We start from the raw sequence: 17,826 nt of genomic DNA, 5'->3' as shown, positions 1-17,826 counted from the left end.
GATGCAGGTGTTAATTTGGGGGATGAAAATTTGCAGGGTGATTCCATAATTTTTTCCTCAGAATTGAGTGATTCCATATTTTTTTCCTCTGCTTGGTCTAAAAAAGTAACCGTTACTGACTGCCACAATCTTTTTTTCTTGATTTCTTATAGTGTTTCTTAAAGCCAGAAAGCTGCCATTTGAAATGACTTTAGTTTTGTGTCATGTCTGTGATCTGCTTGATCACAACTGAATGAACATCCTCTGAGGCCGGTGATTCCATAATTTTTGCCAGGGGTTGTAGTAGCATCTGCTGTTGACGCTACAAACTCAAAACTATTATGTTCAAACTGCTTTTTTAGCAATCCTGTGAATCACTAAACTAGTATTTAGTTGTATAGCCACAGTTTTTCATGATTTCTTCACATCTGCGAGGCATTAATTTTGTTGGTTTGGAACCAAGATTTTGCTGGTTTACTAGTGTGCTTGGGGTCATTGTCTTGTTGAAACACCCATTTAAAGGGCATATCCTCTTCAGCATAAGGCAACATGATCTCTCCATTTTAAAGCATTGGAGATCATTGTAGTTGAACAGCCTATAATTTTTTGCACCTGCGTATAAATTTTCCCCTCTCCAATTATCTTTTTAATCAAACTACGCTGTTCTTCTGAACAGTGTCTTGAACGTCCCATTTTCCTCAGGCTTTCAAAGAGAAAAGCATGTTCAACAGGTGCTGGCTTCATCCTTAAATAGGGGACACCTGATTCACACCTGTTTGCTCTACAAAATTGACAAACTCGCTGATTGAATGCCACACTACTATTATTGTGAACACCCCCTTTTCTACTTTTTTTTTTACTAATAGCCCAGTTTCATAGCCTTAAGAGTGTGCATATCATGAATGCTTGGTCTTGTTGGATTTGTGAGAATCTACTGAATCTACTAGTACCTTGTTTCCCATGTAACAATAAGAAATATACTCAAAACCTGGATTCATCTTTTTAGTCACATAGCACTACTATTATTCTGAACACTACTGTACGCAAGAACCAGTTTGAGTTGAGATGAGGGTTAGATTCAGGTTAGGATCTGTGTGATCGCTCCTGTGACATGCAGGAAGTACGGTTAGCTCGTAGTGTACGCTGTACGGCCTTTGAAATTTCGCAAAAACTGACAATTTAGTTTCTACTGAAATCTAAGCATTATAATGTTGGTTTATGTTTGAAATGTGTTGCAAAATTACTGCTTTTTTTAAATGAAGAGACCATATACTGCTCAAAATAATTAAGGAAAAACGGTGTTCCCATAATGTTCACCGTGCTGCTCTACTCTGATTGGCTGCCACCATGTGTTTCCCAGCATCCAGGGACACCGAAAAGGGGAGAATAAAGGGGAGAATACTGACAAAAATAATATGGGGGGTGGCCCAGGGACCCAAATTCATGGGACCCAAAATCCCTGGTAGCGTCCTTGCCAGCATCCCCTCGTGCAGACGCCCCCATGTGATCTGAAGCCACTAACAAATGTAGGTCATGTTGTCTGATTGCTTGAAATTCTACCTTTTAGGGGCAGAATTTCATTTTGTTTTCCAGACAGTGAGAATTTTGCTTATATATTAAGGATCTCTTATTTAAATGCTGAGGAATAGTGGTGCCACAGAAATTTATTTTATGTTAAATCTGAAAAATTTGAAAGGCCGTACAGCTTTAAGCTTCCGTAAGAGGGACAGTTTTTCGCAGCCGAGCCCAATGATCAAATTCCTGCTATTTAATGGAACAATATCAAATTTGTTCCATTGTGATGTTCAATTCAACATGCAAATGCACATCGTTAGGCATTAGCGTCGCTACGCTCCCACTGGTGTACTGACAAAAAACTGTTATTGCTCATGGTATCTTAAAGTAATGATGTCAACCAAAGTAAAGAGCTGGTTTGCAGCAAAGAACTGAAGCAGAACACAATTTAACCGTAAATATCTTAACTGAACACACAGCATCTTCATTCAAATGCAAAATGCATCATCTTAGATTATTTCGGAATAAAAACTGCACTGACTTGTAAAAGCAGAACATATGAAACATAAAGATAAAAATAATTGTCATTTTTTTCCTGGACAAGTATATTAACCATATCTGCAGATTGTAAGTGTACAGTAAATGCTACAATTGTGTCTCTTATTGTTATACAAAATTCTTTTCTAAAATGTATAAAGATTTGTATTAACAGAATATAAACAACAACCACTGAACAGAACTTTTATAAGTTTCTCCTTTGAAAGTTGGACTTATATGTACAAGTATAATGCTACTCTCTAACACTGTAACCAGACAAAGTGACCATGTGGAAAGATGCTGCTAGATCTTCACATCCTTTTCAGGTAAAATAATCCTCATCATACTTTAGATGATGTACCACAAGTATGTAGTATTCTCAGTATGTATACAGTATAGAACATATACAGCAGCTTGTAGTATCTCTGCAAAGAATTACATCATCTTTGATGGTGCAATGGCTTGATAAAATACAGCAGGTTTTTTTTTTTTTTTTTTAGAGTTCACTGGAGATCCAGAGGGAGAATGGTTAAAAAAAAACCCTGATATGGTAGCTGGCTAATTAAATAAAATTTTATTTTTGTAATATAAACTTGTTGACATGCAGTACTCCGCTCCCTTATGCTGATCGTGTACTACAAATTGGCCCTGAAATTCACATCGTGCCTGGCGCCTCGTGAAGTGGGACAACATTGTGAAGGGTCCCATTTAGGCAAAAGAGAAATGAAGAAGAAAAAGCGGTGTCCAATTTGTGCCTACATACTGTTCAGGTAAGTGGTTTGTTAGCAGCACAGGTTTGGTGTTTGGCTTTGGCTGTAGCTTTCCACCGGTGACAGCGGCGGGCCAACGGAAACACTGAGAGTCTCTTATTGATCTCAGCTCTTAGCTTTGGTTGTCACCAGGCCTGGAAACGGGCGCTGTCTCTAGCAAGCAAAGTCCTCAAACACCCCTTGGCGCCCGGCGTGATGGTGGTAGTGGTGGTGGTGGTTGGGGAGGATGGTGTTGGCGTACGCCCCCTCTGGGTGACTCCTTGCTGTGTCGTTGGGCTCCTGTTGATGCACAGCAAACAAATCATCTCGCACTCAAACACCATAATCCCAAAGATGGAGACAACTTGCATTTTGTTCTTGCAGGACCTCAGAGTGTAATCATACGCTGTGCTTATGACTGTGCGAGATTATTTTTTGAAAAAAAAGAAAAGGAAAACGACAAACAAAAGCATGTCAATGGATTGTAGTGTGATAGAGCCTTACTGTCCAGTATAAAGTGCTTTACAGTGATTCCTCACATTCCACACTGATGTAGTGGATCAGACATGCGAAACAACTGTACATTTCATGGTAAAAGTAAATTACTTTTTAAATGTATGTATCACACATTTTTTTAAAGATATCATACCAAGCTCATTTTTTCCTTTTCTTTTTTCTTTTTAAATCAATGTAACTGTGGTTGTAATGGAAAGAGTCAGTGTGTAAGAAAACAAAAAAACGACACTCCTTTTTGTGTCTGTGTAACATCTAGTAATAAAGACAGAACATTTTGAAGATATTCTGGAATGGCATGGTGGCCATCGTGGATTTTTCTGTATATGAGCATCTGGGGAAAAACTTTCCACACAATATCTAACAATAACAATAATTATTGTTATTCCTACTACTACTATATCAATGTCTATGCAAAATTTGATGGTTTCACCATAAAACCGAATTGTTTCACATACCTACCTTGCTTTGTCATACAGACACAAATGAAATGCTGTTTTCTGTTTTCTTACAAACTAAATCCATTCCTGCAGCAAGACTGACATACAACCCCAATTCCAATGAAGTTGGGACGCTGTGTAAAATGTAAATGAAAACAGAATACAATGATTTGCACAGCCTCTTCAACCTATATTCAATTGAATACACCACAAAGACAAGATATTTAATGTTCAAACTGATAGACTTTTTTGTTTTTGTGCAAATATTTGCTCATTTTGAAATGGATGCCTGCAACATGTTTCAAAAATTTGGGAAAGGGCAACAAAAGACTGGGAAAGTTGATGAATGCTCAAAGAACACCTAATTGGAAACATGTGAGTGTCATGACTGGGTATAAAAGAAGCATCCCCAAAAGTCTCAGCCGTTCACAAGCAAAGATGGGGTGAGGATCACCACTTTGTGAACAACTGTGTGAAAAAATAGTCCAACAGTTTAAGAACAATGTTTGTCAATGTTCAATTGCAAGGAATGTAGGGATTCCATCATCTACAGTCCATCATATAAACAGAAGATTCAGAAAATCTGGAGAACTTTCTACACGTAAACGGCAAAGCCGAAAACCAACATTGGATGCCTGTGACCTTCGATCCCTCAGGTGGCACTGCATTAAAAACCTACATCATTGTGTAAAGGATCTTACCGCGTGGGCTCAGGAACACTTCAGAAAACCATTGTCAGTTAACACAGTTCGTCGCTACATCTACAAGTGCAAGTTAAAACTCTACCATGCAAAGTGAAAGCCAAACATCAACAACATCCAGAAACGCCGCCGCCTTCTCTGGGCCCGAGCTCATTTGAAATGGACAGACACAAAGTGGAAAAGTGTGCTGTGGTCTGATGAGTCCAAATTTCAAATTGTTTTTGGAAATCATGGACGTCGTGTCCTCCAGACAAAAGAGGAAAAAGACAGTGCAAAGTTCAAAACCCAGCATCTGTGATGGTATGGGGGTGTGTTAGTGCCCATGGCATGGGCAACTTACACATCTGTGATGGCACCATCACTGCTGAAAGGTACATCCAGGTTTTGGAGCAACACATGCTGCCATCCAAGCAACGTCTTTTTCAGGGACGTCCCTGCTTATTTCAGCAAGACAATGCCAACCCACATTCTGCATGTGTTACAACAGCGTGGCTTCGTAGTAAAAGAGTGTTGAACAACTGAAGTCGTACATCAAGCAAGAATGGGAAAGAATTCCACCTACAAAGCTTCAACAATTAGTGTCCTCAGTTCCCAAACGCTTATTGAGTGTTGTTAGAAGGAAAGATGATGTAACACAGTGGTAAACATACCACTGTCCCAGCTTTTTTGAAACGTGTTGCAGGCATCCATTTCAAAATGAGCCAATATTTGCAAAAAAACAATAACGTTTATCAGTTTGAACATTAATATCTTGTCTTTGTGGTGTATTCCATTGAATATAGGTTGAAGAAGATTTGCAAATCACTGTGTTCTGTTTCATTTACATTTAACACAACGTCCCAACCGCGTTGGAATTGGGGTTGTAATATCTACATTTATTTTATTATATGCTACACAAATAATGAATGTTTTTAAGTGCAATGGTAAGAATATTTGCTTGAGCTGAAAGGTGAAGCTGAGTTAAACAGAACATTCCATCTTTAAAGGAATGAAAATATTTCTTTTGCATGAATAGTAGATATTCCTTATTTATTTTTTTGTTTGAGCTTTGCACACAGACCTGTTAAATCACAGAAAACCTCTCACTTGATTTTGCTGTCAAAATAGTCATGCATCAGGTTCCAGCCTAACTAGACTCTTTAACAGGATGGAAGATGACTGATTTGTTTTTTGTTTTTGGATATTTCCATTGATCTTTACTTTTACTTTGTTTTATTGTTGTTTTCAGTTCAGTTTTCTTGTTGACACAAACTGTACCTTCACCATCAACCCACCGATGTAAGACGTATCTGAATAATATGTCTATGTCGCAGACATGAACGAGCGAAGCGGCTTCATCTACCATCGGTTTGTGGCTTTTTACGACAATGTTGTCCAGTTTGTGGCTTTTTCTCCACTGGGGCTGAATTTTTGTGCCATTTCTGGATTGTTTTGTGTCATTTCTGGTTTGTGCTTCCATCTGCCATAGAGTGAGCTTTGTGCCGTATTACACTGTATAAATAGGAAAACTGGTTTGTTTTAGGGTAACGGGTTTCAGGTTTTTTTTAGGTCTGTGGTGTAACTTTGTCATGCTGCCTCAGGATTGCGATGCACAAGCTCGGCGCCTGACCACCTTATCCAAAGACCCACACGTCCATGGGTGCACATATAAACATAAGTGCTTTTCCTGATTACACAGTGTAGACGATGTGCTAAATGAAAACTTTCAATGACGTGTGTGCTGCTTAGTGCTGAGTGTAAGTGTTGATTGCTTTAATGCAACGCCTCGAAAAATGCATGCGAATATCTGGCAGGGAGGACGGCTAATAAAATGTGTACATACAGACACACTTATCCATTGGCTTACAGGTCTTATCTGGCTCCCAAGCCACCAGTTAGACAACCTACACACACACACACACACACACACACACACACACACACACACACACACACACACACACACACACACACACACACACACACACACACACACACACACACACACACACACACAGAGCTTGGAAATAGAAAAAGGTGGAGTAATTTAAAAGCCTTGGCTGCTTTTGCTGACCGATGAAAAATATTTATTTTTCAGCAACACAAATTCATTTGACTATAAATCTACAAACTCAGCTAGGTGTCTTGCCTGGAAAGTGATCTGTCCCTTGTCCAAAATAAACCATTGATTCTGCTGCAAAGCCAGCTGTCAGTGGGTAACTAACAATAATTCAGTGAACCAGACAAACCATAAATGAAATTAGGATGTTGACCGGAGTCTGCAGCATTTGCAGGTGTTCAAAGGTGGCTTATAGTGCAGCGGATAACTGAAAAAAAATGCTTCAAATGGTGATGCAAGCACCAAAGTTGGCACACGTACTCCTTAGACATTACTCTTTTAAAAATGCCGAGTGGTCACATGAACTTTCAATAGGCGGCCAAGAAGGGGTCAATTGAAGTATTACACAGGGGTCAAAATTTAAAAATGCTCCAATCATATTGAAAGGTATTCCATATTATTTGTCTGATCATAAAGATTCCAGAAAGGTATAGTTTGGACTATCTGTGAATGAATGTTCCGGAGTTATGGGGTAAAAACAGCAAGAATGGTGACAACGGTCAATTTCAATTTGTACAGGGGTCAAAAGTTAAAGTTGCTTCAATTTTGATAAAAAAGTAATGCGAATTATTAGTTGAGTGAATATGGTTTTAAAAAGGAATAGTTTGCATCATGTATCATGCTTAGTTATCATGTTACATGTCACAGAATCCAATGGATGCCGACATTGTTTAGCCTTTACTTTGCAAACCAAGCACGCAACACAGTCAAAACTATTCCATTTATTAATCCTATTAGCTCAACCAGTAATTTGCACCACTTTTTACTAAAATTTGAGCAACTTCAACTTTTTCACCCCTGTACAAACTGAAATTGCCCTTTCTCAGTGTTTTTGCTGTTTTTACCCCATAACTCCATAACATTCATTCACAGATAGTCCAAACTATATCTTTTTGGAATCTTTGTGATCAGACAAATAATATGGAATACCTTTCCAAATGATTGGAGCATTTTACATTTTGACCCCTGTGTAATTCTTCAACTGACCCCTTCTTAGGTGCCTATTGAAAGTTCATGTGGCCATTCTGCATTTTTAAAAGAGTAATGTCTAACGAGTATGTGTGCCAAATTTGGTGCTTGCATCACCATTTGAAGGATCCCTCAGTAAATATTCACTTATCTGCTGCACTATTTCAAGAGACTCTAAGGAAACCATCGAACAGATAATATCAGTTATCAGCGTACCGAGGGGCGTTGAGCCAGTGGATCAGTGTAAAACACAAAAACATACACACCTACTTATTGTAACATAGCCCCACAGTCCTGCTACCTTAAATAAAACGCCGCACAGTCCATTAGTTCTGGAGAACTGCCAACTCCAGACACCATTTATCCCGCCGTTTGTGAATCTTAATGAATGATTTAAATAAAGTCCAAAATATATTCGGTGAGTTGGAAATGTACATACAGTGTCCTCCAAAAGTATTCAGCCCCTTGGTATTTCACGCATTTTAATTTGTTTATGTCATTTCCAATACAGTAAGTAAATCAGACTCCTCAGCATAAAAATGTCTAAAATTATCTTCCTTAAACTCTTGAATTAAATTAATTAAAAATATAAAAGCCAAGATGATGGGTTGCATAAGTAATGGAATGCATTGGTGTAACACAAAATGCAAACAGTATGGCACTCTATGGTAAATCTGTGTGGAGTAGAAAAACTGAGTGACTGTGCAAGAAGAAGAACAGTGAGGAACATCAACTCAGAAGTAGTTACAGGCTTCTGTGGCTGTGATTGGAGAAACTGTGCACAGTGCATGTTTTGAATTTTGCATCATCAGTTATTCAGCTTCATGATGAAGTGGTACAGAGGAGGGTTTCTTAAAAAGAAGACCTAAAAGTTTAGCTACAATTTGCCAGAAGGTACAAGATGCAAGCCTAGATTTAATGTTTTGGTGAAAGAAAACCCTTCTCTATTCCACTTCATCATGAAGCTGTAAAACTGGTGATACAAAATGCAAAACATGGACTGTGCACAATTTCTCCAATCACAGCCACAGAAGCCTGTAACTTCTTCTGGGTTGTCTGGGTGGCTTTCCTCACTCTTCACCTTCTACTACTGTGTGCATTCATGCAGCCTACCACTGTTGACTGTAATTAGTCAGCTTCTTACTGACCTTCATTGTGGTTCTCTGCTTTGGGGTCTTCTCTTGAGCCAAATATGGACTCACATAGCATAAGGATTTTGTGTTAATCAAGGATAGAGTGGTCCATTTTGAACAAAACTGATCAAATGCCAGGCCACACAGAACCACACATAAAGGTAAAAATGACTCACAAAGAATTCAATTCCGTGAATCCATGTCAAATATGTAACGTACAAATGTTGCACTCTTGAGTTCCTCTTCTTGAATAAATGTGTTCCTACACACAGTATTCAACCAAAGTGAAGGCGCTCTTGTGCAGTGTCACTTAAATGTCAGATGATTCATAACTGTAGCACCTCTCAAGAATTATGCTGAAGTTGAACAGTCGAGTACTTCCTCTTACCAATAACCCAAAAAAGAACAGGGTTACAAAGAAGATGTGAAACTTCAGTTGTGGTTTCCTAGAAGGAACAAACAAGACTCGAGCTGAACTTTTGCTTTTGCTTAAAGAAGTCTTTCTTTGTGTCAGTCTACCATTAAGATGTGTTAGCTTTGCAACTACTCACTGAACACAAACCTGATTATCAGCAAGGCTTCTTTGCAGCCGATGTTGGTTTTTGCAGCGCCTGCTCTCTGGGATGTCCTAAATTCCTAAAACATTTGCAGGACTCTTAATAAGTTGCTAACAGACAGCCTATGCACAGGTACAACCAGTGCTGTTCTGAGCAGGGCCACAATCTTCTTTTTGGTGTTCATCAGGGACCTGTTCTGGCACCCACATGGTTCAATGCTTTTGCATGGACTGTCGAGAAGGGTTGTGAAAAGTAGTACCTCAAGTACACAGTAAATTTTGCACAGTAAAATATACTCTGCCAGGATAACATTTTGGCCCAGTCCTTATAGAGTTAAATACACTCTATCACAGTGCTAAATCAATTCTATCACAGGGTAAAATCAACTCTATCATGCTGTGAATGACTCTTATTGGAGTTTTAAAACGTGATTTGACAAGACTGTAGAGCTGATTTCACTCTACAATAGTTCTATTAACTCTATTTGGACTGGTACCAAATGTTATCCTGGCAGAGTATATTTTACTCTGCAAAATTTACTGTGTATTTTGTGGCAACGGTTAAAGTTTTAGTGACCTTGACACTGCAGATGATGCTGTCTTTGTACAATCAATGGGAGCCATGAATGCAACATCTGAGAAGCTGAGTGAGGAGTCGGAGTGTCTGAGTTTGTGACGGTCCTGGATCAACACTAGGATCCAGGCTTTTGATGACTTTGGTGATGCAGATACCTTTGCAGATGAACAACATCCCAAGCCTTTAGGGTCCTGGTGCTTCCAGTCCTTCTGTATGGCTGTGAGACTTGGACGCTAACTACTGAATTCAGTGACGTGATGTTTTTAGTACTTGGTGTCTTCAGGATCCCTGGCACTGCTGGAATGACTTTGCATCAAACAAATTGTTACTTAGGAAGACTCAGATGAGGTACACCGATTGCATTTTGAGAGAACATCAGCTCCGGCCTTTTTGCCACATGGTGCTCTTTTCTGGACATAACCCAGCAAGCAGGTGTCCCATTGTTAAGGACCCCAGCAACTGGAAAAGGCCAAGGGCTCACCCATGTTTCGCATGGCTGCAGCATGTGTGTAGATGGTTACTTCTGAAAGGTGGGGTTGGACCACTGATCTTTCAAGGTGGCTACAATCTTGGATCCAAGGTGAGTTTCATAACGGGGTGGATGCGGTGACATGCAGGATCACAACATTCTCCCAGACCTGGCCTGACCATGAAGCTGTCAATGTGACTCAGCAGACAAAATTTGGCAAAGCCTAGTTTCCAAAGTCACTCCACAGAAGCATGTAGCTCCTTCAGAATTGACATCGGTGTTAGAAGCTTCCCTCACTTGTCAGCTTTGTTTGATATTTGTCTGGTTTTGAAGTTAGTCCATAATGTTTCTGACCTGAATACTCAGGTCATACTGGGAGCATCTGTTGGTAGCACCATGAAGCTGCCTTGTGCCCTGGATGACAGCCACCCAGACAGCCAACTGGTACATCCCCACCTCTATAAAGGAAGCATCACTTGGCCAGATAAGGTGAAATATGAGTGTACTCTTGGCCTCCTCCAGCTACTGAGGTGCTCAAACACTAAGACAACCTGCATGCTGGATCATGCCTGGAGAAACATGCCACACGGCCAAAAGGTCACAGCTTATGTTCCTTCACAATACAAATGATACTTCACATCTGAGTCTCCTCAAATAACTGCTCATTAGACACAAGGTCATTAATACCCAAGGATTCCCCAAGGAGACCAGGTACCAAAGACATCTAGTCCTGTCCAAACCTCAAGCACGAGGACCGGAAAGACTCTGATCTTTGTTCTCCTGCAAAGATATCAGCATATTCAATAACTCTGAAATGGTCTTGTGTCGCCACACGTGTCTTAAAAAAATCTTGTAAATGTAGTTGTTGTATATTAAAGGGTTTGCATGCGTGACTTTTACATGGACTGTTTCTAGACATGATGCAGTTACTGGGAGATGATATCATGTTGAATTATTTGTCGTTGGAGTGATTTTGCACAGGTACAAGCTCACTTCTGCTTTATACTGCATCTGTAAATGAAATGTGTGCATATATATATATATATATATATATATATATATATATATATATATAGTAGTGTTCAGAATAATAGTAGTGCTATGTGACTAAAAAGATGAATCCAGGTTCTGAGTATATTTCTTATTGTTACATGGGAAACAAGGTACCAGTAGATTCAGTAGATTCTCACAAATCCAACAAGACCAAGCATTCATGATATGCACACTCTTAAGGCTATGAAATTGGGCTATTAGTAAAAAAAGTAGAAAAGGGGGTGTTCACAATAACAGTAGCATCTGCTGTTGACGCTACAAACTCAAAACTATTATATTCAAACTGCTTTTTTTAGCAATTCTGTGAATCACTAAACTAGTATTTAGTTGTATAACCACAGTTTTTCATGATTTCTTCACATCTGTGAGGCATTAATTTTGTTGGGTTGGAACCAAGATTTTGCTGGTTTACTAGTGTGCTTGGGGTCATTGTCTTGTTGAAACACCCATTTCAAGGGCATGTCCTCTTCAGCATAAGGCAACATGACCTCTTCAAGTATTTTGACATGTCCAAACTGATCCATGATACCTGGTATGTGATATATAGGCCCAACACCATAGTAGGAGAAACATGCCCATATCATGATGCTTGCACCACCATGCTTCACTGTCTTCACTGTGAACTGTGGCTTGAATTCAGAGTTTGGGGGTCGTCTCACAAACTGTCTGCAGCCCTTGGACCCAAAAAGAACAATTTTACTCTCATCAGACCACAAAATATTCCTCCATTTCTCTTTAGGCCAGTTGATGTGTTCTTTGGCAAATTGTAACCTCTTCTGCACGTCTTTTATTTAACAGAGGGACTTCGCGGGGGATTCTTGCAAATAAATTAGCTTCACACAGGCGTCTTCTAACTGTCACAGTACTTACAGGTAACTCCAGACTGTCTTTGATCATCCTGGAGCTGATCAATGGGTGAGCCTTTGCCATTCTTGTTATTCTTCTATCCATTTTGATGGTTGTTTTCCATTTTCTTTCATGTGTCTGTTTTTTTTGGGCCATTTAAAGCATTGGAGATCATTGTAGATGAACAGCCTATAATTTTTTGCACCTGCGTATAAGTTTTCCCCTCTCCAATCAACTTTTTAATCAAGCTACGCTGTTCTTCTGAACAATGTCTTGAACGTCCCATTTTCCTCAGGCTTTCAAAGAGAAAAGCATGTTCAACAGGTGCTGGCTTCATCCTTAAATAGGGGACATCTGATTCACACCTGTTTGTTCCACAAAATTGACGAACTCACTGACGGAATGCCACACTACTATTATTGTGAACACCCCCTTTTCTACTTTTTTTTACTAATAGCCCAATTTCATAGCCTTAAGAGTGTGCATATCATGAATGCTTGGTCTTGTTGGATTTGTGAGAATCTATTGAATCTACTGGTACCTTGTTTCCCATGTAACAATAAGAAATATACTCAAAACCTGGATTAATCTTTTTAGTCACATAGCACTACTAATATTCTGAACACTACTGTATACACACACACACACACACACACACACACACACACACACACACACACACACACACACACACACATATATATATATATATATATATATATATATATATATATATATATATATATGTATATGTATATGTATATGCACCTTAATGCAGTGTCATAGTTCCACTGATTTACTTACAGTAAGTTTCTGGTTGTTTCAGTGAGCTTTATATTATTTTGGCTTTATATTGAGTTAGTTTTACATTCAGTAAAGTTTTCACTTAGTTTTATATTCATGTCTCGTGCAGCACGACGCGGCCCTGATTGGCATTCCCGCCTCACACTGAGGTCGTGGGCTTAAAGCCCACTTCCATTCTGTAGAGTTTGAATGTTCTCCATGTATTTGCGTGGGATTCTTCTGGGCACTCTGCTTTCCTTGCAACATTAAAACATACATGAAGTTTAATATCACAGCAGGGATTGATGAAAAAGTGGCTCTCCAGTTACTGTAAAAAATTCACCCCAGTTCAACATCCTGTGAGTGGAGAGTGGAGTAGTGATGGCACCTTGGACAAAGTACACCTGAGTGCACCCGCATCAATCAGTGCCACTCTGGAAAGCCTGAAAATGTGCTATAAAAACATGTCAACACACAAAATTTTAAATTTCATACTCGAAATGCTACATTTTTAATGGCATGTTAAACTGTAGTTCATTCCATTGCTTGGGTGTGCCTATTTTTCTTGTCACTGACTGTATTTTGTGTTTATAAAGAGGTGAAATCTGACTTAAATCACTGCATACCATGAACGATTAATGATTTCCATACAAATTCCAAACATTTGCGTCCATATTCTGTGCTAAACCGATATGATACATTGATTATTTTCATGAGCCAGAGTTACAGGCGTGCTATCCAAACATTAAACTTCTGGTTTCTCTTGCAGACTCATTTGAATATGAGCAGCAGGACTCAACTGCAGACCAACAGTAAGTAAGTCCCTTCGGCTGCTCCCTTGTTTGCACTCGGGGTCGCCACAGCAAATCCAAGGTGAATCTGCATGTTGAACTGGCACAGGTTTTACGCCGGATGCCCTTCCTGACGCAACTCCACATTACATGGAGAAATGTGGCAGGGGTGGGATTTGAACCCGGAGTCTTCTGCACTGAAACCAAGCGCATTAACCACTTGGCCATTTCCAACTGATTATATGGTGCAATATTGAGATGCTCCTTACAGTGGTGGGTTGATGTCACGGGCATACTCAGCTTGTGTCAACAATGAAAACGAATTGAAAACAGTAATTAAAGTAAACGTAAACAATAATGCAACGATATGATGTGCAAGTTCATTTGGGGGGGTGTCCAACTCCACTTTGCTTTTTATGGGGTGCTTAATTGTGTGTGTGTGTGTGTGTGTGTGCGCGCACAGGGATTGTATTTAGTTTTACTGTATATAATGGGTGTGTTTTGGGTATAACATAAAATCAATGAACTTGGCTGCCATTTGATGTCTAATTTAAGAGCTGGATTGTGCTGGAACCTGACACATTACTATTTGGACAGTGGAGTCAAGTGAGGGGTCTTCTGCGATTTAACAGACCTGTACACAAAGTGTCAAAGTCTGCAAGTGGGCAGCAGCCACCAAAGCTCCCTGAGGTGAAGCATTAAGTTGAAGCTTTGTATTTTTCAATTAGTCATTCATTTTATTTCATGTAATTCTTGGTTTCAATTCACTTTTGTGGTGTGTACATATGGATTATGTGTTGTGAACCCGTAAATGAATATCGTGCCATATAAATAGCAGAATAGCTCCAACAATGCATCCTCACGACACCAAATTTTAAGATCGCCATACCAGTGGGCACCCAACTGAGAGCATGTGTGCTTACTATTTAAAGAATGTGGACGATGGATGTGAAAAGTACACCACCACCCACCTGGAAACTAGCAATGACACTGTGCACCTCAGATATACTCATTACTCTTCTAAACAATTTCCTTCGGGATTAACAAAGTTCTTATTCTTAAATCACACGTGGAAATGCTTGAATTGACTATCAGGCCAATATGTTCCATGTTGTAATTAGTATATCTGTGTATGTCATCGTACCTGGACTGTGAAAAATGTTAAAACACATTAAAATAACTCTATCTATTAAAAACACCAGACAGTCAGACGGACAGATGGACGGATGCTGGCACGACAGCATTATGTCCTGTATATTTTCAGAGTCACGGGAGATAAAATTATGTTCAGATGCACAATTTGCCACTATAGAATTAAAAGTTGTGCAGTAACAATCCAAAGCTCCAGGGATGCTTTGCACTGTACTTAAGGCTAATTTGGAGCTGCCAGTGTTCATTACGTAGGAGTAGAAAATAGACATGAATGAAGCTCTCTAAATGTGTCCCATGTACTTTCTCAAAGCAGTTACAGTACTGCAGGGATGCTCTGGCTGTTGCAGTATAGTGTGTACCTTTGTCTTCGTATCTTCTAAGCCCACTGTTGCGATCATGCTCGGTTGCTGTTTGCTCTTCCGTTCCTCTTTCTGCGGTCTCAGCAGACGCTGTAGTCGCTGCTTGATCACCTGGTTTGTGCCAGAACATGGCAGGAGGGAGAAGGAAAAAAGAATTTATATACAGGTGAAGTGTTAATTTCTGAGGATCTCTGCATTGGAGCTCCGCCTACCAGATATGTTTGGCAGGGATCTGGTTCTAAAAGTTCAAATAGGATAAGTCTGAGTATCTACAGTTTCACATTTCAAATAATATTTTAAAGGTGCCTTTTGTAATTTTTACCAACATCTTTCAGATTGCAATTAACCCTCACCCCTCCCTTTCCAAACATGCTCCTATGGGTGTGGTGACATTCATGAACAACATTCTAACTTCATTAACTGATATACTGAAGACAACCGGCTGACCGGCTGAGCTGTCAGACGTATTACAAAACAATGACCACAATACACAGGAAAGCTCATCTATGGGAGAAGATTGGACAGACTCTATATGGCACTGTTCAGACTGGGGTTGGCAATGTGGCTCAAGCTATATTCAATTTGGGTTGCTTTCCAGTCAGATAGCTTTCAGCCCTGTTTTTCAAATTTGGCTCATCCTACACACGTGTCCAAACTCAATCCAAATAAAGCCAAAAGAGATGTGTCCGAAAGTGAAAGTGCAGGAGTGTGTGTGTGTGTATATCTGCACATGACAACATGGGTCCGCCAAGTCTGCCTTAAACATGATTATTATGTTGTTCCTGTTCAGAAAAAAGCTGTCTTGAGCTAGATTTGGCTTGAATTGCCAACCCCAGTCTGAACAAGGTCTAAATGTTGCTGATGTGTGTTGTGCTTTTAACACCTTATTTGATGTTTGCTAAGATACTAGCTGTGCATTGTTGCCATTAAAACAAAACCAATACTTGGTGTGTGTATGTTTTTTTTTTAAATTTTTTTATTTTTTATGAAAGCACTTGGATTTGATGCTAAATGTACAAAGACCTTTATGTTGTGACAGTATGAACTTATTCACACTGTTATTGCACTATATTCATGTTTTATATCAATGTTTGCTTACCTGTCCATTGGAATGAAAGCCAACTCAAAACCAAATGGACGTCCTTCCATTCTTTTTTATAAGTTATGCCTGTGTTCTTGTTTTTACCTGCCATCACTCAAACTTTATTTACTGTTGTTTTCTGTCTGAGTTGAAGTCTATGTTGCACTAGGAGCTGGTTGTTTGCTGGCGTTAAGTGAATCTATGTTGTCAGCTGCACAATCAATCAATTCTGTAATACTACGGTGTACAAAACAAGACATAGGGGCACGAATAAATGTCACAGTCTATGTAAGCAAATGGTTTTCCTGTAAAATCGGACCCAGTTGCTCTACATAGAGTACAGTATACAGGCTGCTATAGGCCAGTGAGAAAATTGGTGAACATATTCCCTGTGTGTGAGGTTATAACCTCATCACATATATCCCCTAAAAAGAGATTAACTAATGCACCTTTAAATTAAACCCATAAAATGAACAATATTTGGTACTTAGATTTTTAAAGCAATATTTCTTTGAAACAAGTAAGTTGGCCATAATTTCAGAGACAAAACTGTAAATTGTTTTTGGCTGTCAATCCGTCTTATTGTCCCCAAAAGTTTAACTTCTCAGATGAATAAACAGTCAACACCTTGCTGCACATTTGAGCAACTTTTGTCGCCATCTAGCGGTAGATGTGAGCATTTCAGGGCTTCTGTACATTTCCTTCTTGAAAACCAAAATACAATAAAAACACATTTTTAAATGTCAGAAATGCAGGATTTTTTTTTTTTACGCAGATCTTTGACTTCCCAGTATTAATGTAATATGCATATGTCGCAGACATGAATGAGCGAAGCTTGTCAGCATCTCATCATGTCATTTAGGTCCTTCAGACTTTATTTCGAGTAAATGCTTCAGGGGAGCATTAGCATGGCAAAAACCTTTCATCCCGCAGACCCCCCCGCCTTTTTAAGCATTTTTCTTTATTTGCCTCTCACATACTTTAGGTCCTTCAGACTTTCAGTAAAATGGTTCTTGGGAGAATGAGCATAACTAAAACCTTCCAGCTTCTGGGGGAGCTCCACCCCCCCAACCCACCAATTACCCCCCGCCTTTTTAAGCATTTTCCTTATTTTGCCTTTCAGCTTCTGGAGGGGCTCTGCTCCCCATACTCCCCACCTTTTTAAGCATTTTTCTTTTTTGCTTTTCAGCTGACCCCCTTAATTACAGCCCTCTTAACCTCCTGCCACTTTAAGTATTTTTTTAAATGTAGATCTAAATTAATATTCAAAGTTTTCAGCTAGTTGATAGTAGGGCTGTACAATATGGCCAAATTATCGTATCTCAATATTGTCATATAAATTGTCATGTAACTGTCACTTATATACATGCTGTTCATATTCTTGAGCCACTTAGGTGGGCAGGAAGAGTTCCCATGGGATAAAAAAGCTTTTCAACCTACTATCCCTGGTTCTCAAGACCAGGCACCTAAGTGGCTCTACTCTTCTTTCTTTTAGATATTTAGATATACTTTAGTATACACTAGT

General features: G+C 39.3%; 1 protein-coding gene across 1 annotated transcript in view; it reads right to left on the bottom strand.

Moving 5' to 3' along the window:
* Positions 1-2,613: 2,613 nt before the first annotated feature.
* Positions 2,614-17,826, bottom strand: part of asic4a (acid-sensing (proton-gated) ion channel family member 4a) — a 253,901-nt gene continuing 238,688 nt past the window's right edge. Inside the window, exons 9-10 of the mRNA XM_034186256.1 lie at positions 15,221-15,331; positions 2,614-3,080 (exon numbers count right to left, since the gene is read on the bottom strand). Coding sequence (XP_034042147.1) covers positions 2,955-3,080; positions 15,221-15,331 — 237 coding nt within the window. The 3' untranslated portion in view covers positions 2,614-2,954. The remainder of the gene's footprint in view (positions 3,081-15,220; positions 15,332-17,826) is intronic.

Source organism: Thalassophryne amazonica, chromosome 14 (genome assembly GCF_902500255.1).
Source record: "Thalassophryne amazonica chromosome 14, fThaAma1.1, whole genome shotgun sequence".
NCBI lineage: Eukaryota > Metazoa > Chordata > Actinopteri > Batrachoidiformes > Batrachoididae > Thalassophryne > Thalassophryne amazonica.
Note: the sequence above shows the minus strand (reverse complement) of the source record. Positions and strands in the feature narration are given on the sequence as shown.